Raw genomic sequence first — 27,902 nt, forward strand, 5'->3', positions numbered from 1 at the left:
TCCAGAGGTCATCTACCAACGCGACCAAAGCTGTCTCCGTACTATGTCCGGACCGGAAGCCGGACTGGAATGGGTCTAGATAGACAGCTTCATCCAGGTACTGGGGAAGCTGCCATGCAACCACACTCTCTACAACCTTCGCCACAAAGCGAAGGTTGGAGACTGGACGATAATTACCCAAAATAGCTGGGTCCAGGGAAGGCTTCTTGAGGAGGGGTCTCACCCCCGCCTCTTTCAAGGCAGCGGGGAAAAACCCCTCCAACAATGAAGCATTTATAATTCCCTGGAGCCAGCCTCGTGTCACTTCCTGAGTAGCCAGCACCAGCCAGGAAAGACACGGGTCCAGTAAACATGTGGTTGCATGCAACCTCCCCAGCAACCTGTCCACGTCCTCGAGAGCCAGACTCAAACTCATCCCAAACAACCTCAACAAGACGTGTCTCCGTCATCCCACTTGGATCATCGCAATTTTGGTCCAAGCTATCCCGAAGCTGAACGATTTTATCGTATAGATAACCACTAAACTCCTCAGCACGCCCCTGCAAGGGGTCATCCCGCCCCTCCTGGTGAAGGAGGGAGCGGGTCACCCGAAACAGGGCGGCCGGGCGGTTATCTGCCGATGCAATGAGGGTGGAAACGTCATTACCACTAGGTAGGTCTTAGTAAAAGATCTCACTAGTGTCCGATCAGCCTCGGAACGGCTAGACCTCCAAGTACTCTCTAGGCGTCTTCTCCGATGCTTCATCTCCCTCAGCTCCTCAGAGAACCAAGGAGCCAATTGAGATCTACGCCGGGTCAGAGGCCGCAAAGGCACGACACAGTCCAAAGCCCCAATCGCGGCCCGTTCCCAGGCCGCAACTAGTTCTTCAGTCGTGCCGTGGGCAAGATCCTCAGGGAACGGCCCAAGCTCCGTCTGGAACCTCTCAGGGTCCATCAGGCGCCTGGGACGGAACCAACGAATTGGCTCCATCTCCCTGCGATGGTGAGCGGCGGTTCAAAAGTCCAGGCGAAGGAGAAAATGATCCGACCATGACACCGGTTCCGTCACTAAATCTCCTAATTCCAGATCATTAATCCACTGTCCAGAGATATAAATCAGATCTAGTGTGCCTCGCCCCGTGTGTGTAGGGCCATCAGTTACTTGAATCAGGTCCATGGCCGTCATGGAGGCCATGAACTCCTGAGCTACCGTCGATGACAAGCCGGCCGATAGCAAGTTGAAATCCCCCATGACTAAAAGTCTGGGAATCTCAACCGCCACCCCGGCAAGCACCTCTAGCAGCTCAGGCAGGGCTGTAGTCACGCAGCAAGGAGCCAGGTACGCGATCAACAAACCCATCTGATTCCTATGGCCCCACTTCACAAGGAGGGATTCACAACCAGCTATCTGAGGCACAGTGGACTCCCTCGGCTCTAGGCTTTCTTTAATCACAACCGCCACCCCTCCACCCCTACCTTGGGCCCTCGGCTGATGGAATGCACGGAAACCTGGAGGGCACAGTTCAACCAGGGGTACACCCCCCTCTGTGCCCAACCAGGTCTCCGTAATGCCCATAAAGTCCGCGGACTCCCTCTGAATAAGATCACAGATCAAGGGAGCCTTATTAACCACGGACCGGGCATTGCACAACATCAGTCGAAGACCCAAGCTCTGAGGATCCTGACCATCCGGGGAACGAGTAAGGACTGAGGGGCCGGAGCACGTGATCGCTTTTAAACATCGAACACGTGCTCCCAGAGAACGATACGGCCCCTTGCCTCCGCCATATCTGCCTCTCCCACTTACCGTACCGATGGAATAACACTCTACGCTCTGAATACCCCCCTCCCCCCCTGTCTTCGGACCAGATGAAGTAATGCCGTGAGCAAACGCGGACATACCCTCCCCGACGGGCCACTCCCCCTACCCGTCACTCCCCTCCCCCCCTTTAAAAATCCCTTATTTAAAAACCTATTAAAAAACCCCCAAAGGTTCTTCTTCGATGCATGCCATCTCTCTGGGTCCCAAAACCCTTCATTGAAATAGGCCCTCGATAACGTAGAGGGCCATTTCTGCGAGGCGGGGGCACCTCGCAGGCGACGGAGTTCCAATGAAGAATATCTCATATCTCATATCTCATATCGGGCCCAGAAAGAGTTCGTCCAATGTCACTGATGATGGTACAGCACTGGTGATGTTACAGCAGTCATTTTAAGGGCCAAAAACGTGGAGCCCACAGATGATAAAGATGATAAGACAAGATAGTAAAACATGATAAAGATGGTAAAGCAAGATAACTGCTCTCAAGGAATCCTTGGACACCATCACATCCGCAGGCCACCAAGGTGGAAATAGCCAGTCTGATAACCGTCCCAGCAGGTCCAGATGAAATCCTCCACTCCATGGGGCCCATAGGGATCCCGGCGGGATGCTGACATCCGTTGCTTAAACCAATGTTAAGCTGGGATTTCTGAATTAAGTTGTTAGGGTCCAGTTCAAAACGACCCTCTGCCATACTGCCGACACCGTCGCCACAAAAGGCCGGAAAAGCCAGAATAAACGCTGCCAGGGAAAGGGCTGGAGGACAGGCCGGACGATAGGCCGGGCATCACCGCCACCCCTCCACCCCTACCTTGGGCCCTCGGCTGATGGAATGCACGGAAACCTGGAGGGCACAGTTCAACCAGGGGTACACCCCCCTCTGTGCCCAACCAGGTCTCCGTAATGCCCATTAAGTCTGCGGACTCCCTCTGAATAAGATCACAGATCAAGGGAGCCTTATTAACCACGGACCGGGCATTGCACAACATCAGTCGAAGACCAAAGCTCTGAGGATCCTGACCATCCGGGGAACGAGTAAGGACTGAGGGGCCGGAGCACGTGATCGCTTTTAAACATCGAACACGTGCTCCCAGAGAACGATACGGCCCCTTGCCTCCGCCATATCTGCCTCTCCCACTTACCGTACCGATGGAATAACACTCTACGCTCTGAATACCCCCCTCCCCCCCTGTCTTCGGACCAGATGAAGTAATGCCGTGAGCAAACGCTGGGACTGGACATACCCTCCCCAACGGGCCACTCCCCCTACCCGTCACTCCCCTCCCCCCCTTTAAAAATCCCTTATTTAAAAACCTATTAAAAAACCCCCAAAGGTTCTTCTTCGATGCATGCCATCTCTCTGGGTCCCAAAACCCTTCATTGAGATAGGCCCTCGATAACGTAGAGGGCCATTTCTGCGAGGCGGGGGCACCTCGCAGGCGACGGAGTTCCAATGAAGAATATCTCATATCTCATATCTCATATCGGGCCCAGAAAGAGTTCGTCCAATGTCACTGATGATGGTACAGCACTGGTGATGTTACAGCAGTCATTTTAAGGGCCAAAAACGTGGAGCCCACAGATGATAAAGATGATAAGACAAGATAGTAAAACATGATAAAGATGTTAAAGCAAGATAACTGCTCTCAAGGAATCCTTGGACACCATCACATCCGCAGGCCACCAAGGTGGAAATAGCCAGTCTGATAACCGTCCCAGCAGGTCCAGATGAAATCCTCCACTCCATGGGGCCCATAGGGATCCCGGCGGGATGCTGACATCCGTTGCTTAAACCAATGTTAAGCTGGGATTTCTGAATTAAGTTGTTAGGGTCCAGTTCAAAACGACCCTCTGCCATACTGCCGACACCGTCGCCACAAAAGGCCGGAAAAGCCAGAATAAACGCTGCCAGGGAAAGGGCTAGAGGACAGGCCGGACGATAGGCCGGGCATCACCGCCCCACCCCATCGAAAACCGCCGCCATTTCCCCGCCCATCTCTGCCAACTCTGCTCTTCTCCTGGCCCGAAACTCGGCGACCGCGAACACCCTGAGGGCAAAACCCCACGCGGTTGCCGAGCAGATCACCATCCAGCCAGGCAGTTGAGTCGACCAGACCATCCACAGCAGCACAGCAGCCCCGGCCGGCCATCAGGAAATCACTGCCGGAGAGGTAGGCCGGAGCCTCGCAGCCCCGCCCCAATCGCCCCAGCCACCCCAGCCGCCCTTTCCGCCGACTCGGCTCCTGGCCCGGCACTCAGCAACCACAAACTCCTCGAGGGCAAAAAACCCCTCGTTTAGTTGCCGAGTAGTTCACCCATCCGGCCAGGCAAAACCGAGTCGGCCAGGTCACCCATAGCTGCTTCCAGGCTCAGGACATCTCACCAACGCCCGCTCCGAGATATCGTTAGGCGTCCATCTTGGACATGCGCAGAAGAAGAAGTCTAACTAACTCATTTATGACGGTTGCAGTGTCCCAGTGTCATGTGATCACCTTTTACAACCTTCTGACAAGCAAAGTCAATGAGGAAGCCAGATTCACTTAACAACAGGGTTACTAATTTATAAACTGAAGTGATTCACTTAACAACTGTGGCAAGAAAGATAATAAAATGGGGCAAAACTGACTAAATGTCTCACTTAACAAGAAAAATTTGGGGCTCAATTGTGGTCATGAATAGAGGACTACCTATACATGAGTTTAATCAGGGAAAAGTTAAGAAGGACTCCCATCCATTACTCATTACCTGACTTAATTTCCAAAATGGTGAAGTATAAAAGATTTTAGACAAATTATGGCTACTGTTATATGTCATTAGCTTGAGGGGAAAACCATTACTTTAACATCAGTTATAGCTAGACAACTTAAAAACATTTCACTTCAGATCAAAGCAACATCAGGAGACAGGAAAGGAAAAATATGTTGTCGGAGCATGTTTGTACATAGTTAGACATGCATGTCCTTTATCAGTAGTGGGCAAAAGTCCAGAAAGAGAGCTGAATTGAAAGAGAGCATCTCTATGTGCTAAAAGGGTATGGCAACAAAGCTAGAAATCACCCGGATGATAGTGAATGTATCAGTGGAATCAAGATACCATTTGTCAGTGATTTAGCTGAGGCAGTGACCAAAGGACACAATGGGAGAGCCAGTTTCATGCTAGCATTATTTGGTACCCAGTCAACAGCGTTTTAATTCAGGAGCAATGCAAGGTCTTTGTGTTTTCAGTTAACCAGGTGAAAGCAGAGTTGTAAATGAATCCATACCTAAGTGTAGTTAGCAGAGTAAACAGAGTAAACATAAAATGGGCCTTTTATAGTAAACTTCACCTTCATTTTTGTGAGTCTCTTTCTTCTCTGGTTAAACCTGTAAATCCTCCATCTTTTCTCAAAATAATCTTTTTTTCAATTCAGTCATGCAAACCTGCGATTGGGAAACTATATTAGACTATGGTGGCATGTTAATCTATTGAACACAGGACTTTTTCAATGGTTGGCAGCCCAATGTTTTGGTTTGGTTTTTTTGAATACCCCATCTCCCCATATGCAAAAAATACATCTTTATCAACATTCAGAAGTGTCTTAAAAATTCTATTCCAGGCTCGCTTTTAATTAAATGTTGCACGCTGCAGGCTTTGTCTATTGTTTTAAATTGTTACAGTTCTGAGTGTCCCTGGCTTGTGGCATACAACAATTATTTTCAGCTTTTAATGGTCCTGGAGAAGCCTTTGCCTTGAAAGGCTGGGTAACCATTGGAAGGAATGACCCAGGATCCATCATAAATAAAAAACCAAAGCCCACAAAATAATCTTCCCCTGAATTAGCCTCCCCCCTCCTCTCTCTCCACATCGCAGGGCCTGGAAAAAAATCTTAACAAAGAAACTTTGTGATGCTTTTGTACAGGAGGCGGCTTGAAAAGAAGCGTGGTTTCTATGCCTGGCGCTGGATGAGACGGAAGGGGGGGGGGGGTTTCAACTGAAGAAGGGATCTCCATGGCTCTGCGGCGCAGTGTCACGTCTTCCTCCCAGAACACCGCTTACTGCTGGAGGTGTGAGTGGATTCTCTCAACTGCATTTTGACAGCTGGGAGCTGGAGAACCGCGGCGGCGGCAGCAGCTGAAGACATTCCTCCTTGCGCTGCGCCGCCCCTCCTCCTCCGGGAAGTCAGCTTGGCCCGGCCCTAACCTAGAGCGCCGGGACCGAGCCGTCTGCTCTTGCTCTTTCTCGTTCTCCTCCTCCTCCTCCTCGCCTCGCCTCGCCTCAGCCAGACAGGCCCGGGGAGTCCGCGTCGCCTATCCTTTCGCAGTACAGCGCTGGAGGCAAAGAAGTTGATGGCGCGCCTGATGAAATTTCCCAAGTCGGTTGCCGCAGCTTCGATGCAGGGAAGGCGGGAGAGGGTTAAGAGGCGCGCCCCCGCAGCCCATCAACGCCGCCACCTGCTTTTCCCGCCTTCCTCTCTTAAGCAAACGGGGAGGTAGTCGCTTGCTTTGACTCGGATGGTAATCGATAGTTTGCACTTAGCAGCGCGCCGGATGACTCAGCCCGGAAGGTTTGCTTTCGACGAGAATCCGAGGTGGGGCCCACTTCACCGTCCTTAAAAGAGGTTTCAATTGCTTCAAGGTTCCATGCGGACCGGGGAGGGGGAGGGGGGAAGGAGGACAGGACTTTTTTTTAAAAAAAAAGGCAAATTCCTGAGTATAAAACAGAGATGATGCAACGACTGCGGTGGAGTTACAGAAGAAAGGGTTTCCTCTACTCCCGCCCCGCTCCCCAATAGTAACCCGCAGGCCTGCAAATTGAAACCCTTGTGACCGGGAGCGCGATAAGATCGGGGATGTAGAAGGTTCAATGTGAAACAAACAAACTCAACTCTTTTTTTCCCTTCCCCATTGAAACATTGTCCATCTTTATTTTTCCATTCAGCAAAAAAAAAGGCACAAACCCTCCCAACCTCGTTTCAGGGAAGGGAGCAGGAGTTAACTAGGCAGTTAGAAACGGCTCGTGCTGCAAAAACTTAAGTTGTAAAGAAAATGAATCCAGAGCATCAAAAGGCTGCTCGCTATCATCAACCTGGGCGTACATGAGTATTGTGCGCGCGCGCGCTCCCCAATTAAAGAGTCCTCTGGGTCTAACCCAGACACTCAAGTGGATCTCGAATCAAAATTTCCCTTCCACTTTTCAGAGCAGATTGCAAATGCTTTAGGCTCCTCTTGCCACCTTATACTCTTGTCTCATTCGAAATTGGATCTTCGCAACCTACCCCCAGGTCGCGCCTTTTGCTATTCGTACTGATTCAGTGTGCTATTACACAAGACAAGAGAATCTTCCATTTACCTAAAGAAATTCCTCTTGAACTAGTGGCCTTTGTCTACCTTGACAATTATTTATTTATTTTTGCTAGCATCACCGGTGAATATAGTCTGCTTACGTACGGGGGGAGGGAATACCCTAAATTAATAAAGGTGGGATTTAAATCGCTCCAAATCCTGTTCTCTTCCAGTGCAATAGCGTGGCCTTTCCCGTCGATCTTGCATTCGACGCAAAGCTTTGTCGCGATCTCCTTAAACGCGACCGCCGCTGCTTGCTTTTTTGCAACCTGCAGTTCGATGCAGCAACTTCGCATCCCGAGATATAATCGTTGCTCCCTCGAGTGCATAGTAATACTTTGGGGGAAGGCCACGCCCCCGAATGTGGTGTCAGAGTGAAATAGAGGCTCCGGTTGGTCGGGTTGGCGGACAACATCTGCTGGACTCCTTCATTCAAGTGACACCCGAGCTTTGAGACGTATTTGAGGAACCATCCGTTGCCTTTCCGGGCTACTTTCAGTACTTCTATCAGCGCCGTTCGCTTCGCACAGCCTCTGCGTAGTTGGGACGGTAGGAGATTCTGGGTCTTTAGCAAAAGAAGCCGAGAGGGGAAGGGCGAGGGGGGCTTGGCGGCCTCCTAGTCGGCGTGGTTTGGGTACACACAAGGACCATGTGTGCGGAGTGCTTACGGAAATTGGTGACCCTGGCGTTGGTCTTTGCAAGCGTGGATGCGGTAGTAGGCACAGAAGCCACGCATCCTCCGGAAGGTGCCCAGGACAGAGCTCCTCAGCAAAAAGGGCGGATGTCTCTGCAAAATTCAGGTACGCGGTTATTTCTTTTGAGGGATCAAAACGCAGCCGTGCGTGATTCGCTTTCCGGGGCGAGGAAGCTGCGTTTTAAGCCCAGAACCAGGTGTGCGGAGATTTTATAGACGTAGATCACTTTAGGGATATATAACGCTACACTTCAGTGCAGCGTGTGCCCGAGGTAGGAGTTGCGTCGCTAGGTGATAAGCATCGTTCTTATAGGCGCTGGGAGTGACAAGCAGAAGTCGCTGAAGGAAATAGAAGTGCTTGGCTAGCCAAGCACGTGTTCCACCATTTGAACTACTTGCATAGAGAGGCAACACTTCCATCTTTTAAGTAGGCAAAGAAAGTCCTCCCACAGGGAATGCGATCCCGTAGTGAAAGTTAAACCAGATTACCGTCGTCATCGGAAGGACGGTGCTCCGCGCTCTCTGACTCTTGCTTTAAAAGAAAAGCCATGATTAGAAAAGTAGCTTGCAAGAACCGGGTTTGCAGGTCTTAAACTGCTCAGCTCCCATCCTTTAACTAAAAGGAAGGCGGCGGGAGGGGGGGCACAGGCGCAGGTTTAGCATTCAATGCAGAAGGTGGGGAGACATTCAGAGGTGACTAGGCTCGAACACAAGTCCTGAAAATCTCTTTTTCGGCTGCAAGTGAGGGCATCCAACTGGGGGGGGGAGGTATTTTCTCCCATCCTTTTTGCTTTTTTTTTTTTTAAATCTTATCGGGTCCTTTGCCTAGCATAGATGGGAAGACATTTGGGAGATCCACTTGTTCACAGTAGGGGCGCTGGCTACCGGGCAAGCAGGATATAGACGCTCCTGATGCCAGGAGTAGACAACTGAGACCGCACGTGAATCACTCCTCCGGTCAAAGCTAAGCCCGCGGAGGCCAAGGCATGTGATCGGAACTCTTGCATCAAACCCGGTGCCAGCCTAAAGCTAAAAACTGGGCTCCGCACCTAAATCCAAGCTGCACACTTAACGCTGGACAAAGACACTCTTTTTCCCTCTTTGCTATGTGCAGTTTCCCCTTTCTGTATAAAAGATTGCAGGCAGCCTCCTTGAAAAGGCAAGATCTCCTTTTGCTTTTTAAGGCTCTGGTAGGATCTCTCCCCCCCCCCCAAAAGAGTGGTTGCCTGCATTATTTCTTTTGCAGTATTCTATTTCTATGCAACTAATCCCAGGATTGGCTTGTACTTGGCCTTTTTAGACTTTACTGTTTTCTGTAATGAATTAGAAGGAAATCTCTAGGGTCTTCTGTGGCTTGAATATCCTTGGAGAGGAGGTGGTTATAGAATGTCTAATTTTTCTATTACTGTGTCAGTGATCTGGGTTTCACTTTGATATTTAACTCATTGAACATAATGTTGTTGTATGCTGGTAAATATGCATAGAATAGAGAAAATATAATCCATTTTCAAGAGTAGTCAAAAAATTAGGGGTGGGGAGCTCTGACCTGCAGATTTATCTGCAACTTTATGAATGATTTCACTAATTTAAAGATGCGTTTACTTTAAAAAGTATTTGGGGACACTGGTTCAGATGAGAAGACCCAATAAATACTTGCATCAGTTTCTCAGATGCAGTTTTCTTTGAACTAATACTGAATTTTGGATCTTAATTCATGACAATCAAATCAACCCAATATTTTTAATTACCTTTCCATACATGATGATGATGATCAAAAAAGTATACTTGAATCTCATTCCATTAATCTACCCTTTGAGGTAGATTAAAATGAGAGTTCCCTCAGTGATTTTAATGACTACCCAGTGATTTTTGTGGCCTGGATGGGGATTTTAACTTGTCTCTCCAGTTCAGTGTAATAATTTAAACTACTGCATCATATTGACTTGTGTTATTAAATTAGTTCAGATATGGATTTAACAGTGACTTTCTCTTTTGATTATATAATTGTTTGCAAAGCAATAATCTTCTACATTACCACTCTGTTCCCCTTTTGAAATGAAGAAGTTGTTAACAAGTATTCTTTTGCCTACAGGTATATATAATAGTTGTAGACATTTACTGTGGTGACTGTTCATTTTCAGCTGAAATCCAGCACTGCCTGGTCAGTGCTGGTGATGTTGGCTGCAGTGTATTTGAATGCTTTGAAAACAACTCTTGTGAGATTCGAGGTTTGCATGAGATCTGCATGACATTTCTCCACAATGCTGGAAAGTTTGATGCCCAGGTAAGCAAATGCAATAATTTGAGGCATAGACAAGTAGACCCAGAATCGGCTAATGTGAAAGTATAAAATATTGTGGACTTTTATGAAAATGACTAGTTAAGGTTTTAATCAAACAGAGCAACCAGTCAGGTTTTAAACTTCCTTGAATAGAATATACTTATAGAGTATTAATTCTTTGTAAATATTCTCTTTATTAGCCTATCTGACCTATTCAACCCTCTTTTAGTGCCCTAGCATATACTGCAGTTCTCTTTCAAACCTTTGCAGTGATATCATGATTCCACATAAGGAGCCTTTTGACATATAGATAAAACAAGAATGGATATTACAGAATTATACAAACACTGTGATTCTACTACTGTATGTGAAATACCAAATACACACTTAGCAAAGTGTTGATTGAGGGTAGGTTAATGTATACAGGAAATAATTTTCAGCCCACAAATAATTGTGAAAAGTCTACATGGTAAAAAATCCCATTCCTAAAGAAAACTGTTCTTGGGTTTGAAAAGATTTTGCCTCCTGTGTTAAGGATATGTCACTGATCCAGTGGAAACAAGAGGTTTGGATTAATGGATACTTATTCCCAGCCAATCTTCCTTATTTGAGGGGTCCTTAGTGCTCTCTGAGCGTGCTGTTTTCTTGAAGACATTTCATTACCCTAACTAGCACTGATGATGTTACCTAGTTAGGGTAATGAAATGACTGCAAGAAAATAAGCAAGCTCAGAGAGCATTAAGGACTCCTCAATTCAGCCTGAGCTATAATTTTTTTTTATATTCCTTTATTGATATTATTTATTGATATTCCTTAGTTATTTGATCTTACTATTTCCTGTCTCATTCTTAGGTACAATTAGGTACAATTAGAAATATTAAAATAGTACAATAAATACAAACAATATGAAAAAACACTAAAAGAGGGAAAGGAATATAAAACTATTCATAACATTCACACAGAGGAAACCTGGATGAAGAGAAAAAAAATTCAGCACATGCCTAAAACAATATAGTAGATGCCCTGTGAATTTAGAAGAAGAGCTATTGATTTGGAAAGCTCATTGTTCCAGGTACAAATTAAGTATGGCAGATCCAAGCCATAGTGACATTTTAAACAAATTAATTCTGGAGGCTAATGCAATGATATAACAGTAGGTCATCCTTTAATTTCATCTTGCTCTTGCTGCTTTGAAGTGCCGGGATTTCCAATTTATCTTAAAATCCTGAAGTTGAAACGTTAGTAAAGTGACTGGGCCCTCGGTGCTTCTTGGTACATTAAAATTTAACGGGAGGGGGGAGGTTTATTCTGGATGCCTCAGTCCAAGGATGCCAAGTGAGGAATTCTCTTGCTCAACCTTATCTCTGACTCTCTTTATACGATCAGTTGAATTCATTTCTGCAGATGAATACTGAGGCAAAGTGTCACTGGAAGTAACTGTCTCTGCTGCTGTATTCTAGTGATTCCTTGGCAGCCCACCAACATTGAAGTACAATCCTTACCAAGAATCTGATATTAAGTTTGCCTCTTTCATTTTCTCTCCAAACTGTTTTTATGCTGTTGAAGCATCCTGTTATTATGCCTTGTACAACAATTTTCTCATTTCAGCAATGAGAACAAAAAGATTACATTGGTCAGATGTATTTGGCTTGACTGGCAATTTACAGAATATGCATTGCTAATTAAAAGTTTAAACTCCGGGCTTAAAAACAGATTTTTCTAGAAATCTTTTATTTGTTTTTCCAGAAATAAAACAATGAAGGTTTCCTTCCAAATTAATAGGAATTTTTTTTCTTCTCATTACTGTTTTGAAAAGCTTTGAAAAAATATTCTGCTTTGGCCTTTTCTTTCTTTACAAGACCTCATTTTATATTATGATATACATTTGTCAAAATAGGATTTTCACTCAAGTCCATGGTGCATTACCCCATAATATTTTTAATTAAAGAAATCTAAGTATGTTTATTCAAGTGTCACTTCAATATTTTTCATATTCTTGCTGACCATTTCTATGACAAAATAATAATCTCTTATACTCTCCAAATAATATTGAAATTTTTTCCTTTACTATTACAAAACCAAACTAACAAATAAAATATTTTGTCATTGATTATCAGAGAGTATCCTTCCCTTCAAATGCACGGTAGTTTTATAAGACAAAAACAAGTTGAATCTAATCTGTTTAAGCAATGAAGGATCAACAGAAGAAGTTCCAGTTTAACAGATCAAATTTAATTATATGTTAAATTTGAGTAGGAAAAAAAAGTTAGCTTCTATTGGTATGTCTTATTGATTAATGACTGACTGGCTCATTAGCTAGGATGAGTGGAAACTTTTTTACCTTGATGTATTTGTACCTTGTACGTTGTACCTTGATGAACGTATCTTTTCTTTTATGTACACTGAGAGCATATGCACCAAGACAGTTCCCAAGGGAATTGGTCACACTTGGCCAATAAAATTCTATTCTATTCTATTCTATTTTAAAAAGGAGGAATACCATCAACTATTCAGCAAAAATAATTCAGAACATTATAGTTTATCACTGAAGTATGACTGACTTTCAGAATTAGCAGCAAAGGGAGGTGAAGTTAAATTAGTACTTTGCTTAGTTCTTCGTTGCATCCGTGACAAGTATAGTTAGAAGCGAATCAGACATTTTGTAATCTTTTAAGGCTTCCATCTTCTTCCTAATCTTTTGCAGAAGTTAAAAAAAATATTCCGACCAATCTCCATTCAAATCAGAATGCTGTGAGTTGGGCTTTGGGATCATCTTTTTTAGCATTCAAAAGTTAATCTGAATGGTCATGGGCAAAAGGAAAAAATGAGAAAGAGAGAAATAGACTTTAACAATTACAAGAGATAGCACCTCAGTCCTAGGATACATGCTTACTTATCAACAAATCTTACTGAATTTAATGGACGTCAATGCATAAAATAACACTTTTTCATCAGGAAGCATCACTGTATTCATGTGGGTTTATTTCCACACACAAATAGGGTTGTGCCCCTGAAGATAAAAGCCACAGTGGGGAAGAAGATACTTAGGATTGCAAATCCCCATCTCCTGACAACTAGAAAATCATTTTAGTCTTCTTTTACATCCTCCAACTTTCATGATTCCTCTAATGGATGAAATATACCTTAAAATCATCTTTCTAAGGGCTAAAAGCTTTATGATACAGTATATCAAAGGTCCTTTATAATTATTTCTATAATGAATGGGCCCACATAATTATGCTAAGCTATGAACAAACCTTAACCTTATTATATAACCTTATTATGGCATTGTGCAGTGTGTGAATCCATCCATTATATACTGGCTATCTTTCAAGAGCATACTGTGATACTGCTTGTGCTACCAGTTTAATATTGGATTCGGGTTGTTCTTGCCAATTACCATTATCATCAAGATTTTTCTCTCTCCAGAGAGAGAGAAAAATAAATCCCTGTCCAGGTCTTGATTTGACCGAAGCCAGGGTGGGATGGGGAGGGTGCGAGACTCAGAGAGGTCAACTAATAGCAAGATTGCTTTGCACATTGGTAAATCAACTCACTGGTTTCATCAGAACTGTGGAATCTTTTTAGCTTCAGGTTGTGATGAAGCTTTAAACTCAAAAAACTCAATTTTTCAACAGAGCCTCATTTCCCTCCATAATCATGATGAAGTATTTCCAGTTTGTCTGAGTAATTCTGAAAAGCTTATCCAAACAGTGAAAGTGAGCGAGCAAGCAGCATTCTGAAGAGAATAAACAAGTGGCATGGACACATTGGATTTTTTGTTCTCCTTGCGTTCTCTTTTCATATTTGCATCATTGAAAGTTGTGTGAAGTAGATTTGGGAGATCCTCGTCTGATCAGGAGTTCTCTCACACAATATAAAATCAGGGTCTCTTAGACATACTTCAGTAGCACAGGATTGGGGTTGCAGTGTGCTTCCTGGTAGCTTACTTGGTAGTGGCTGGCAATATTGCATTGATTGCAATATTGGATTGGATTGATTGGATTTTACACAGTAATAAGGACAGAATCAAATATATTGTGAAAAGTTGAAGGGGTTTCTTTCACCTGCTAGGCATGACGGATGGCAAACAGGACTAGGACTGTTGTGTCTCGCCCGATCTCACCACAGCCGGGGCCTTCTTACCTGCTTCCGAACACGGAGGAATGTCCTAGTATGCCTCCCGGCCCCGGCCCTGGCTTCATGCCCAGACAGGCTGAAGTGGAGGAAATACCTCCAGCCCCCAGCTCTGGCTCCATGCCCAGGCAAACGGAGCAACTAGACCCCTCCCCCTCCTCCACAGCATGTGAGCCTGAGGGAGGTCAATTGCCAACAGCTGCCGTCTGGAGTGACCCTCGCGTCAGAAGACTTGATAGGCGGAGGCAACAGAAGGAAGGGAGGGGCAGGCCTGGATAAGTGCTGAGTCATGGAGCCACACCCCATGGCCTATATAAAGGATCTGCTTTCTGGCATTCTCTGAGTCAGGCAAAGTCTAAACATATCTTGCTGAAGTCACTTTCTGGTCTCCTGCCTGCCCTGAGGACTTTGCTAGGACTTTGGCAGAGCTGCAGAGGCACGCCTGATTCGGATTTCCCTGACCCGGCCGTCAGCGGAGGAGTGGGACACGACAAGGACAGTGTAACTATTGGCAATGGCAATTACCCCAAAAATGTTACATACTACTGCCTGATTTCAGACTGTTCAAATAGTGAAGACACTACACATAGGATAATAACGTTAGCTTGGCAGATCAGTTTCCAGAAGGGTGTCACAGCACAACAATAATAGTAATGGCAGATTGGTATTTTTGTACCAAACTTCATCACAACATAGTCTCATGGAGAGACTTCTGCTGGCATGAGAATGAGAACTCTATATTGCCACGAAGATAATGCATTAATTTTGAATTGACTAGTCCTCACCAGGATATGTTACAGGAAAGCATATCCAAATCCTATGTATAACTCTCCAAGTATCATTGATAAGAGGAGCAATTCTGCTCTGTCCTACACTGTCTTCTGAAATTCTTATATTGCTGGCTAATTAGAATTTGCAGGATGGAAGACATTAAAAGAGAGCCAGTTTGGTCTAGTGGCTACAGCACCAGACTAAACACCAGAACACCGTGACCTGCTGTAACCATGAAAGTTGACTTTGGGCCAATCACACTGTTTTAGCCCAACTCACCTCACAGGTTTGTTGTTGTGGGGAAAAATAAGAGGAATAAAGTGTTAATTAAATTAAATAAAATTTTATTTTTATGTTAAAAAACAGAATTGTGTTGATTGAAATTGTCCCCATTAATTACCTCAACACAAGGGGCCCTCTTCCTCCTGCCACAAGGAGCTCAAGTGGTAAAGAGGGTTTCCAGAATTTGCCTCACAAAGGGGTTGCTTTCAGGGAGCAGATTTTATAGCCCTGTAACTTCTCTTTCTCCTCTCTACTTTCAGAATTGCTCAGTTTAGGCATCAGCAAAGAGAGCCTAGATATTAATGAGGATTAAACGTCTAGCAGATCCTGAGCACCTGCTACAACCAAAGAAGGAAATTATCTGGTTAGGATTAGAGCAAAATATTAGTTATTTTAAAACAGGCAGCCCACAGGCTGGATTTGTCAGACATAGGCCACGTCCACCCCAGCTCCACAAAGGCAAAAAACGTTGCGATACGTCATGATACATCACGTGACACAATTCAATTTAACACTCGTGTTTTAGAACTTTTTAAGAGTCAATAAAGCAACTTCTTTTCCAGGTATTAATTGAAAAATGAAGATGGATCACAAGACATATTCTTAATGGACATAAGTTTAGCTGTGCTTTTTCTTCTTTTCTCATTCTCAGGGGAAATCCTTCATTAAAGATGCCCTGAGATGCAAAGCACATGCCTTGCGACACAAGTTTAGTTGTATCAGTCGCAAATGTCCTGCAATCAAAGAAATGGTGTTCCAGCTACAGCGAGAATGCTATCAGAAACACGACCTCTGCTCCGCAGCCAAAGAGAATGTCCAGGTCATTGTGGAGATGATTCATTTCAAAGACTTGCTGCAACTTGAGTAAGTAAAGAGGGAGCATCAAATCTGCTAGTGTAAGTTCATCTCAACCAGAGGAAAATTTTAGTCCACAGCATTTAGTGATACAAATGAGCCATAGATATCCCATGGAGTTGTAGCCATGCCATAAAGGTGAACTAAAATGGCCATGCCCAATTTTTTAGAATTCTTCTGTATAAAATGGATTGCCTACTCTCTTACTTTCCTTTTTTGATTATTCTCTGATCATTCTGAGATTTTTCCCTGTAATATACTCAAATATAATAGTGAGATCTGAGGTTTATTTTTACATGTTACAACAATGGAATAGAATTAAACCATGTTTTACGTATAAAATGACTTCTCTTTTTTGTTGGTCATTTGCTATGAAAACCCTCTTTCTAATGTATTGTTCAGATTCATGCATTAGGAAGAAGACAAGATTATCTTGCACACAGAAATGAGAATGTGCTCAAGTTTGAATATAGATCTGCTCCTATTATGTGAGAGTTGGCCATGGTGTAGAATTTCTGTGTAAGAGAAAAATATATAATTGCATCATATAGAGAAGCAGGGGCATCCACCAGGGAGGTAGAAAAAATCAAGATGGCAGGCATAACTATACTATTTGTGTCCTATAGCAATAGTGCTTAGATTTAGAAGCAGTTTACAGAGTCAGCATATTTCCCCCAACAATCTGGGTCCTCATTTTACCCACCTCAGAAGGATGGAAGGCTGAGTCAGCCTTCAGCCCCTTCAGGATCGAACTCCAGGCTGTGAGCAGAACTTGCCTGCAATACCACATTCAAACCACTGCGCCAACAGGATTTCTATACTCTTTTTATATGTATGCAAAGCATATTAGAAAGAGGTGGGGTTTGGATCATGCTCCCCATTTTCACATTTTTACCCCCATCACTGTAAGTATTCTGTGGATGCTTCTGGTTGCTGTAGCACATGTTGCATAATTGGCTTACACATCGTGAAGGAAAATGCCAGTCCTCACCAACACAAAACTTCTCAGTATTTGCTGAAATTTAAAACATGTAGAATTCTATTGAAGCCAACTTTTTGTGAATGGCTGGCAGAAACCTTAACTCTTAATATCTAACCTGCCAAAATATAGGTACAAATACTCCACTTAACTCCTCCAATCTCTTATTCAAACGCTTATTTTTTCTGCTCCAAGAATGACAACAAACAGATTAAAACCTACAATTAGGAGCCCTTTAAATTAAAATTTTCAGTGAATTATGTATTAGACATTTTGTTTGGATCAGAATACCTCTAAAATCAATGCAGTTTTGACAGCAACTTATTAAATCTGGAAGCATTTTTAATGCTTCTAAAATTAACATCAACAGTTGTTGATGAAACAACTTCCCCCTGTACTCTTTCTCTTACTTCATCTACAATTCCACACTTAATTAATTGCTTTGCATTGCTTGGGTGTTGGGGATAATAAATTGATGTTTTTTTTAACAGATAGTAAAGACATTTGGTATAGCCTTGAAGTGCAAGATAGGAAGCAAATAAATTAAATAATAAAAAAAACTAGTAAAAATCATCTCGCTGGGACTAGGAAGCTAAATACTTGAATCACCATGGGAAAAGATCTTAGCTGCAACTGTGTTCATTCAGCTCCACATGCTGCTCTCTGAGGATAGAGTCGCCTTTCTTATCTGTTCTGGAAAATGCTCTCTTGTGGAACTTTTTTGCTCTTTGCAAATAGATTCATGCTGCAGAAATGGAATAGAATTTCTGCTCTGGAATAGGAGCAGAATTCCTTTTACAGACCCATATACCTGTAAAGTAAGATAATAATTACATTGATGTATGGAAACAACCAAGGAACTTGGGAGTAAAGTTCTCTATCCTGAAGAAACCTTTTTCAGTAACTTGTGCATAATTATAGCATATGACAATTGTATCTATCTTATATATAAAACAATGTCTTAATACAAGGTCACAAGCTATAAAATACTATCAACCATAAAATAGTTTGTGACATTTACTAAGGTGCCTAATATTTTCTGCCTGCACATGATATCTACTAAAAGAGTAAAATTCAGGGCACATAATTACATCTCTTGAAGTATGGTTAAGTTCAAGGTTAAGTAGTTGATTCTAAGATGGCGATGTGTCAGAAAATGTTATCTTACAAAAGGTACCATTTTACATTTCTCTCTGTATGACTTCAGAAAATAATAATCTGCCTTGTTTATTTATGCTTATTAGGTTATTTATATTTGTTATAGCCACCCAATTCCAGTAGATTCTTGGTGGCATACAAAACCAAAAAAAGATCCATAAAAACAGATAAAGCCAGACAAACCATCCAAACTAAAACATTCTTAAAACCAACAAAAAGCAAACGGAAGGCTCCTCAAAAGTACAACACAGTAAATTATATTCTTATATATTTATTGGCAAGAATGTGCTCACGAACATCTGACCTGCATTCAAATATGTTATTTAGTTCAGAATTATGGCCATTTTTACAATCGTTTATACTGGCTATTTCTTAGCATTTGTAATATTGTGTTGCAGTTTACTTCAGTGGTAGGTAAATGGCCTAAAGCAGGGGTGTCAAACTAGTGGCCTGTGGGCCAGATGCATCACACACAAGCCACGCCCACCCTGGCTCCTCAAAAGAATGGCAATATGTCATGTGATGTGATAGAGTTTAACACCCGTGGTCTACAGTGTTTTACTTACAGTCCTAGTGCAACGGACTCAAATGTGCCTGATTTTTTTTAATGCTCTGTGTGCAAGCAACATATCATTCATTTGCGGATCTTGTTGCATTATGCACATTCTATAGAGAATATAACTCGGATCATTTTTAATGGCAGATAGGATTGTGGGATATATATTTTTTCCTTTTCCTGAAAGATGGAATGGTGCCAGGGATAATAAAGGTTTTGCTTCAGTTTCAGACCAGCACTGATACTGCATTGGAGTGGCAAGTCAAATAGCTCTTGCATGCTGGGTGAGATAATGTCTTAAGTAATTTTGCCTCCTGGAGTAATTCTGCCACGGAGTGCCAAGACAAATGCCTCTTGCATGCTGAGTGAGACAAATATGTCCTTCAGATTCCTGTGGGCCCCTTCCATGAAATTGGCAACCAACTAAATTATAAATGACTGGTAGTTAAATGCGATAGTTTAGTTCAGTGGTTTGCAGACAGTGTTCTGTGGCAAGATGGAGAAGCTGACAGATTGCACATCATCACTGAACTTGCCTGGGAGAGAACGCCATGTGCTTTCCCCAACTCACTTAATTTGATGGTGAGATGCAACACCTAATCATGGCCCGGCCAAACAAAGCACACATAAGAGAACATGTCCCAAAATCCACAGCAAACTTCCCTGGCAGGATTGTACTCTTCCTCTGCAAAAAAAAAAAAAAAAAGGTTTTGTAAAAATTATTCAAGGAAAGAAGATAGACATAGACCTAAATGGAGGGGAAAATCTACTTATATGCTGTGTAAGGCTGGAATTTTACTCTCCTACTCTCATAATTAACCACCAAAAGGGAAGGCATTTAAATTTCAGACCAGATGTTCAACTTTTCCAATACTTGGTATTAGACAACAGTAAATAAGTTGTTCTTTCTTCAGCTTGACCTGAAGATGTAAAGGTTCTGGAAAATTTGTAAACAGTAGAAAAATATGGGGTTTTCTAGTATTTTTACAGAAAGAAATAGACTTGGGAGACAAAGACTTGAAATATAGACAATACTATTTTTTAATCATCCTTTATAATTAACTCTAAATAAGAGAGTGCTACTTCTACTTCTGGCCAGTTCCAGGACATTAGGGCCTAGAACAACCATCTCTAGGTCAGAACTCGGTAAGAGCAAGCAAGAGCATCCTTCCTTTGTGACTACTATAAACGTTAATGCATCCTGGAGTAAGAAATACATATTAGCAATTGTATTATATAGTTATCTGTGCAGAGGAACTGTGAAGATCTGTACATTTTTTGCTTATATGGCATTTAAGAAATAATTTTATTTATGCCATTTAAAAAGAAAATATTAGGAAATATTTCATAATCCATAATTGGGGTAGGGAGAATCCCTCCCCCCCCCCCCCTCCGTTTACATATGTATCTACAGTTCATAGTTCATAACATCTTGAAGAGACCTAAATTGCCCGTTTCCCCATCCCCTATATACTATCCAGGCTACCTCTGTTACTGTGTTTGTAAGCAACAGCATAATTCAAAGTTTAGTGAGGATTAAGTCATTTGTAAAAACAACAAAAGAAATTGCCAGCGTTCTTCAAGATAGGGAACTCCCTCTTCTTCCTTTTTTGCTTTGGCTTCCTGATAAAACCCTGACCCATTGGGTAGTGTCTTTAATGAGTCCATAAGCCCATAATGAGCTGGTATCCCAAAGAATGGAATCAAATCATTGCCAGCAGGTGAGTTAGCCTCAGGTACACATTGCATGTTCAAATCTAGTAATGTCACCTAATATATATATATAAAATAGCAATCCAAAATTTTCAGTAAATAATACCTTAAACTACAAATTCAACATGGGCCAATTGAGACTGACTTCTATACCAATAGTTCTCGACTTACAACCATTCATTTAGTGACCATTCAAAGTTAACACCAGCACTGGAAAAAGGGACTTATGACTATTTTTCACACTTAACAACCATTGTAGCATCTCCATGGTCACATGGTCAAAATTTGGACATTTGGCAACTGGCATATATTTCTAGCAGTGTCCTGGGGGTCATGTGATCACATTTTGTGACCTCTTGACAAGCAATGTGGAAGCTAAATTAACTTAACAACTGTGTTATTAATTTAGCAACTAACTTCAGTAAGTCACTTAACAGCTGTGGCAAGAAAGGCAAAATGGGGCAAAATTCACTTCACAACTGTTTTGTTTAGCAACAGAAATTTTGGGCTCAATTGTTGTCCTAAGTCAAGGACTACCTATAGTCTTTATATTTTTCTGCAGTGGTTGTTCATAGCATTATATAAAAGTATTTCAAATACCTTATTAGGCATGGTGCTCATACATTAAATATTTGAAGAGTAGTGGAAACTAATAACATAAATTACTGGCTGTTTATTGTATGTTTAACTGCTATGTCTTAGATTAATGAAAAATGTGGTCTTACACTGAAGAATCATGCAATTATATGGCTGATGCTGTCATCCTGTATTATGTGGACTTGGAAGATAATTAGCAAGATTTGTGAACCATAATTCTAGGAAGAGACTCAACATTGGAATGTATTCAGTTTCTGTCATTCATCTCAAAACCAGTAACTGAGCAAATTCCCCAGCACTGAAAAGTCTGAGATTTGTGGGCAAAAAAAGACCCCTTGATTATTATAATGTTTTTGCCAATACAAAATCTAAAGTTAAACAGAATACCTCCATTAAGCTAAAAGATTCCGCAGCAGATACAATGACCTAAAGGTGATGACGGGATTACCTGTCACGTCTATTTGCTGAAATTTAAAGTGTACCACCCATTTAATGTGTAGAAATCATATGAAAAGTTTCCAACTTTGCAGAGATGGAGTAGTATCTTGTAGATCTAATTAATGACAGTAAGGCAAAGGACAATTTTCCCAAAACACAGAATGCCTCTGTAAATCAGCAGAGCAAAGACTTTTAATAATATCAGAGAACTGGTTACTATATGTGCTGTATCCAAGGGAGCCTTGCTGCTCGGTTGCTAATGCTGAAGCAGGAAACAAAAAGTAACTCAAAAAGAAAAAAAGAATTAGTGATTCTTCGATTAAATGCCTGAATTAGTTAAGTCAAGAATACATCTGAAAAATCTCATCTTGGGCAGTGACAGAGCCCTCTGGAAAAATTACCAACTCTGATTTTATATAACTCTTAGTCATGCTAATTGGGAATTGTTGGAGTTGCAGCAGGGGTGGGTTCTACTTACCTTTACTAGTGGTTCGCAATGGGGCCGCGCACACATGCGCAGAAGCTTCCTGATGACATCTGGGTCAGTGGGCGGAACCTCCCACCTATTTTACTATCGGTTCTTGCAAACCAGTCTGAACCAGGGACAACCCACCACTGAGTTGCAGCCAGCACATTTTAGGATATCGGAATAAGGAAGGTTGTTACAGCCAATTGTAAAGAATTTTGAGAAACCATTACCTTTTCACTACTTGTAAATACCACAATCATAGATACATAATTGATTAGTAGGTGGCAGTATTGTACTGTGTTGTTGTTGTTTTCTTTTTTTGTAGGAGGTTTATACTATATTTTCTTCTAGAGACATTGATGTTTTGGGTGGTCCATGGTCCAAATTGAAAGTTGCCGTTTGGATGCTTTAATCCACTTACAAAACAGAACAGGGCTGTTTTGATGAGCATATGGACCAAAATGGACTTGTCCTGGGCAGAAGTGTTTCAAAAGTGGAGCAAGTATGAGAAACAAGACTCAGCACTTGCAGATAGCTGAGGCAGGGGGAGGAAAGTAAGAAGATAGTGGGAAGATCAGGCTGGATGAGGCATATCATGCTTGAAATCTGTTCTTTACTCCCAACACCATTGCACTAAGGAAGAGGCCAATACACTGGTGTCAGCTGAGGCAAGGCAAGGACAGGAAGAGGCTGGATAGATGTGAAGAGAAGTATAGTGGGATATTCTGGACTGGGATATTGGCATTGGCTGATGAAGGAGGGAGCAAAAGGATCAGGGAAGTTGGGGCAGGAAGACCAGTATACATGCTTTGGTGAGAAAGGAAAAAGTGGATGCTGCATGTCAAAAGAACCCAAACACTAAGTAAAAGCTTGATGGACATTACCTTACAGATGACCCCCACCCTGTTAAAGACCTCGGAGTTTTCATATCAAATGATCTAAGTGCCAAAGCTCACTGCAACTACGTAGCAAAAAAAGGCTCTAAAAGTTGTAAACCTAATTTTGCGTAGCTTCTTTTCCAAAAACTCTACACTACTAACCAGAGCATACAAAACATTTGCTAGACCTATTCTTGAATACAGCTCACCTGTCTGGAACCCATACCACATCTCTGACATTAATACAATTGAACGAGTCCAGAAATATTTTACAAGAAATATTTCTCCGCTCCTCTGTAAACAACAAAATACCTTATACCTCCAGACTTGAAATCCTGGGATTAGAAAACTTAGAACTGTGGCCTTCCGGGTGCGCTTCAAGGTTCTGGTGACCACCTTTAAAGCGCTCCATGGCATTGGGCCGGGTTATTTACGGGACCGCCTACTGCTACCGAATACCTCTCACCGACCCGTGCGCTCTCATAGAGAGGGTCTCCTCAGGGTGCCGTCAGCGAGGCAATGTCGTCTGGCGGCGCCCAAAGGCCTTCTCTGTGGGGGCTCCACCCTCTGGAACGAACTACCCCCGGACTTCGTCAGCTTTGGACCTCCGGACCTTCCTCTCTTAAAACATACCTATTTAATTGTGCAGGACTGAGCTAGATTTTAAATTTATGGGTTTTAATTGGGTTCTGTTTTTATATTTTAATAACGGGCTTTAGAATAAGTTTTTTAATTGTTTTTATATTGTATTTGTGTTATGTATTTTTAAGTGCCTGTAAACCGCCCTGAGTCCTTCGGGAGATAGGGCGGTATATAAATATGATTAATAAATAAATAAATAAATAAATAAATAAGAACTCCGCCAACTCCGACAGGACCTGTGTTTAACACACAGAATCATCTATTGCAATGTCCTTCCTGTTAAAGACTACTTCAGCTTCAATCGCAATAATACAAGAGCAAACAGTAGATTCAAACTTAATGTGAACCGCTTCAATCTTGATTGCAGAAAATATGACTTTTGTAACAGAGTTGTTAACACTTGGAATACACTACCTGACTCTGTGGTCTCTTCTCAAACTTACAAAAGCTTTAACCAAAAACTGTCTACTATTTACCTCCCCCATTCCTAAGAGGACTATAAGGGGCATGCATAAGTGCACAAAAGTGCCTACCTTTCCTGTCCTATTGTTTTCTTTCATTGTATGTGCTTGTATATAATGTTGTGACAAATTTTTTTTAAAAAATCCTCCACTATTTGAGGCCACAGTGGTTAGAGTGCAGTACTGCAGGCTACTTCTGCTAATCATCAGCCGCCAGCAGTTTGGCAGATCAAATCTCACCAGATTCAAGGTTGACTCAGCCTTCCATCCTTCCAAGGTTGATAAAATGAGAATCCAGATTGTTGGGGGCAATATGCTAGCAATTTGCTTAAAAGCACTATGGAGCGGTATATAAGTCTAAATGCTATTGCTATTGGACAGATATAATCATGACTGATCTTCAAGAACAATGCAAGAATCCTTGGTTTTGTTTTCCTGTTGATCTGCATCCAATATGAAGTGGTTGACCACAATTCTAGAACATGATAGGTTGCTGTGCTTCTGACAAGACATATTTTTTGTTTTGAACATCCTGTAGCATTCCCTGATTTGTAATATTAGTTTCTTCAGTGAAAACAGTCATGGATTTTAAAGATTCATTCAAACTTACTGGACGTTCATTAGGATGATATATTCTATTAAGATAGTGATTTCCCAGAAATGGTTTAGAAATAGCAAATCAAACTGTGGTGGGGGGATCAGAATCTTGTTGCTATGGGAGAAAAATTGGAGAATATAGATAAAACTGGAGCATGTGTGTATCAGAGACAGAAATATTCAACTCCTAATGAAAATATGATCCATCGGTCTAATGGATAAAATAATAAATATATAGCTACTGATTTGCAGTCAATTTGAGTGCTCTGCTTCTCTTCCATAACTTTATATCTTTTTATTTTTTTCTCAGACCGTATGTTGATCTGGTGAATATACTACTCACTTGTGGAGAAGAAGTCAAAGAGGCCATCACCCAGAGTGTCCAGGCCCAGTGTGAGCAGAATTGGGGGAGTCTGTGCTCCATCCTGAGCCTCTGTACTGTGGTTCCACATGGAGAGTCTACCCTGGAATCTGAGAAAAAGCCAAATGAAGTCTCAAGAATATCCACTGGCCAAGGAAACCTTGTAATTCAGCCTCAGTCTGATACCAGAGAGAATTCTCAAAATCTTAGAGGGGAAAGAGGTAGCAGGCTGCCTATGAATGCTCACACTCGCACTAAATCTGGGGGTCATAATTCCAAAGCAACTCATGAGACCTTTGAACAGAGAGATGAACCTTCTGACTTATCTGATATCCGAAGGTGAAAGGAGTAGGCAACCTCCCCTTTCCCCCTTCGCCAAAAACTTCCTCCGTTGAGTTCATTTTATCTAGGGGCATTCCAAAAATATTTACAAGATAAAGGGGCTATGTCAAGCATAGGGCATTGCAGGTTATGGGGCAGCACAGCATATGTATTATAAGCTACAGAGGAAAAACAATGACTATGGGTCGCTGATTGTATCCAACAAATTCAATGTGTAGATGCAACAAAATGTCTTCATTTAAACTCTAATTTCCTGAAAAACAAAGAGATGCAGGTCTGGGTTGGCAATGTTATTTTTAAATCAGGGATAGATTAATACAAATTCTGATTTCTCCACTAATGGCTTAGACTGTCTAGATTAAAATTCAACCTGACTTTAAGTATAAAATAATTCAGTCTCTTAACAGAAATTTTAAGGGTCTAACTAACATGGGCTGCCATGGCATTTTTAAGAAGACTAATTTAGAATATGGTAAAGGGGATCTTCCAATTGCAACTTATCCTCTGAGCCTACATTTTGCTCCTTTTTAAGACACCAACTGCCTTAAGTATTTCCTTGTGCTGGTTTGGGCAGTTTATTCCTCCATCATTCCTTTGAAAATTGGTTAATTACAGAACCAGCTTCCAGATAAGGTGAATGGGCCTTCTCTGCTAGTTCAGTATTACACAAAACTCTTTTTTTTTTAATACTGTAGATTTAAAAAGCCCCATTCCACTTCTGATTTAAATGGGTTTCGTATTTTTCACATATTTTTTCAGGCTTGATGGAAAACCTCTTTATACGCTATATCAGAAATCAATATCACAAAGGTTACAGGGTTATAGGTATTTTTATGCTTTAAGGGCCACCGTTAAGTAGTAGCAGTTAAAGAAAAGTGTCATTCAAGTGAGGACAATCCAAGCACTACAATGATTTAATCTGGTTAAATTTGTGAATTGCACACTTCTCCATACCTCCATCCTCATTGCATTTTCTTGGAAATACAGCTTACTTTGTCAAATTAATGGAATTTATTTTACTGAGTAAGTTTGGATTGCAACTTCCATGGTCCCAATTTAGTGTGTTATATTTCATTTTGTTTTTAACCATATCTGTTTATTATTATTTGAACATATAAGATTACTCAAGATATTTACGCATTGAAACTTCAGTCAACACTTTACTGGAAGGAAGTTGTTCCTAAACCTTTTAGAAAAGTGTTAAGCCTTTCTGGAAAATAGGACTGTCTAAAATATTTTGGGTGTATTATATCTAACTTTACCAAACTGGTAAAACATTGGATGTGTTGAGCTTCAAGTTCCATATTGCTGGATGGGGATTGTACTATTTCTAAGCCAACTCATTTGAATGATCCCAGCTTGGAGAAGGCAATGTTAGCTATTCAGATGTTTTAGAAGGAAAGACTAGACCTTAAGGTTACTTGTCACAAAGAGTTTCATATCTAAGATTTTCCTACTTAGTACATCTTTGGGACAGCTGTAGCTGTTTATATGCATAGAATATGTAAAGGTAGTCCTGATGTACTGACTGGATAACTCAAATTGCAGAAGTAGAGCAGCTTAATATAAATTACTGTTCCACAACCTAGCATGGACTTAAAGTTCCGCTATGAAGCTGTGGATGAAAGTATGAAGATAACAGGTTCAGGAATCTCAAATGAAACTCATTCCTCTTCAATGAGCTTAGTTAGAAAAAAAAAGTATATGGACATTGCATTGTATCTGCAGCTAGGAAACATTATTTGCATTTGGGGGGGAGGGAAACAGCTTTTTGTGATTACCATGGTTACAGTCCTAAATCATCCCTTGAAACAATGAAATGTATGAGAAATGATATAGGTAAGTACCCTTTTTTGAAAATGAACTGATAGAAGAAGAATTATGACCACTTCAGAATAAATCATCACACAGAGGTTAAAAAGCCCAAAGAACTATTAGCAGGATTCCCAACTTCTAAATTTCAGTCTATGAGAAGTCTATCTGTGGGAATCAAATCATGTATGTACCATTGAATGTCAGCAAATCATCTCAGTGTGCATATAATTTATCTTCAGTGATCTAGGGATGTTAATATTTGTTTCACAAATGTTAAGAATTTGGGGGGGAGGGGTAAAGAAATCATACAAAGCTAATTTTCCTTTTTTCTCTCTGTGTGAAAATTGGATATATGTGTTCATCTACTGATTCCACATATTCTTTTAATGTAAATATTTAACATTTTTATTTATTATATTTTCTCCATTTAAAAAAAAACTGAACTGAGCACTGCTGGCTAAGGTAATTTAAATATATGTCAGGACCTATGTTGTATATATTCATGCCACAAGTACATTTTTGTTATTGTTTAGATCAAGGAAAATATAATTTTATACACTCCATAAAGTTATTGACAGCATCAATCAATTATTTATTATCATCATTCATTTCTAACAGATACAAGTGCATTTAACCTAATAGTTTTATCAAGACGTGTAGTGTATAGCTACTTACTTGAAATTTTTAAAATAAACAAGCTGTCCACTAAGGCACTTAGTCACATCCTAACAAAAAACTTATTTTTAATTATAGA

The 27,902-nt window shown here is 41.6% G+C and overlaps 1 protein-coding gene across 1 annotated transcript; it reads left to right on the plus strand.

The window, feature by feature from the left end:
• The first annotated feature begins 6,501 nt into the window (after positions 1 to 6,501).
• Positions 6,502 to 27,732, plus strand: STC2 (stanniocalcin 2). The gene is made up of 4 exons (XM_058171233.1): positions 6,502 to 7,922; positions 9,958 to 10,100; positions 15,940 to 16,151; positions 24,941 to 27,732. The coding sequence occupies exons 1-4, from the start codon at positions 7,772 to 7,774 to the stop codon at positions 25,332 to 25,334; spliced, it is 900 nt and encodes a 299-aa protein (XP_058027216.1). The 5' UTR covers positions 6,502 to 7,771; the 3' UTR covers positions 25,335 to 27,732.
• The last annotated feature ends 170 nt before the right edge of the window (positions 27,733 to 27,902 follow it).

This window comes from Ahaetulla prasina, chromosome 2 (assembly GCF_028640845.1).
Source record: "Ahaetulla prasina isolate Xishuangbanna chromosome 2, ASM2864084v1, whole genome shotgun sequence".
Classification (NCBI taxonomy): Eukaryota; Metazoa; Chordata; class Lepidosauria; order Squamata; family Colubridae; genus Ahaetulla; species Ahaetulla prasina.

Bases quoted from the DNA above. Each gene is read 5' to 3' on its own strand.
- STC2 (XM_058171233.1), top strand. From the start codon at position 7,772: ATGTGTGCGGAGTGCTTACGGAAATTGGTGACCCTGGCGTTGGTCTTT. The intron at 10,101-15,939 runs GTAAGCAAATGC...TCTCATTCTCAG, and splicing joins CTGGAAAGTTTGATGCCCAG to GGGAAATCCTTCATTAAAGA. The intron at 16,152-24,940 runs GTAAGTAAAGAG...TTTTTTTCTCAG, and splicing joins AAAGACTTGCTGCAACTTGA to ACCGTATGTTGATCTGGTGA.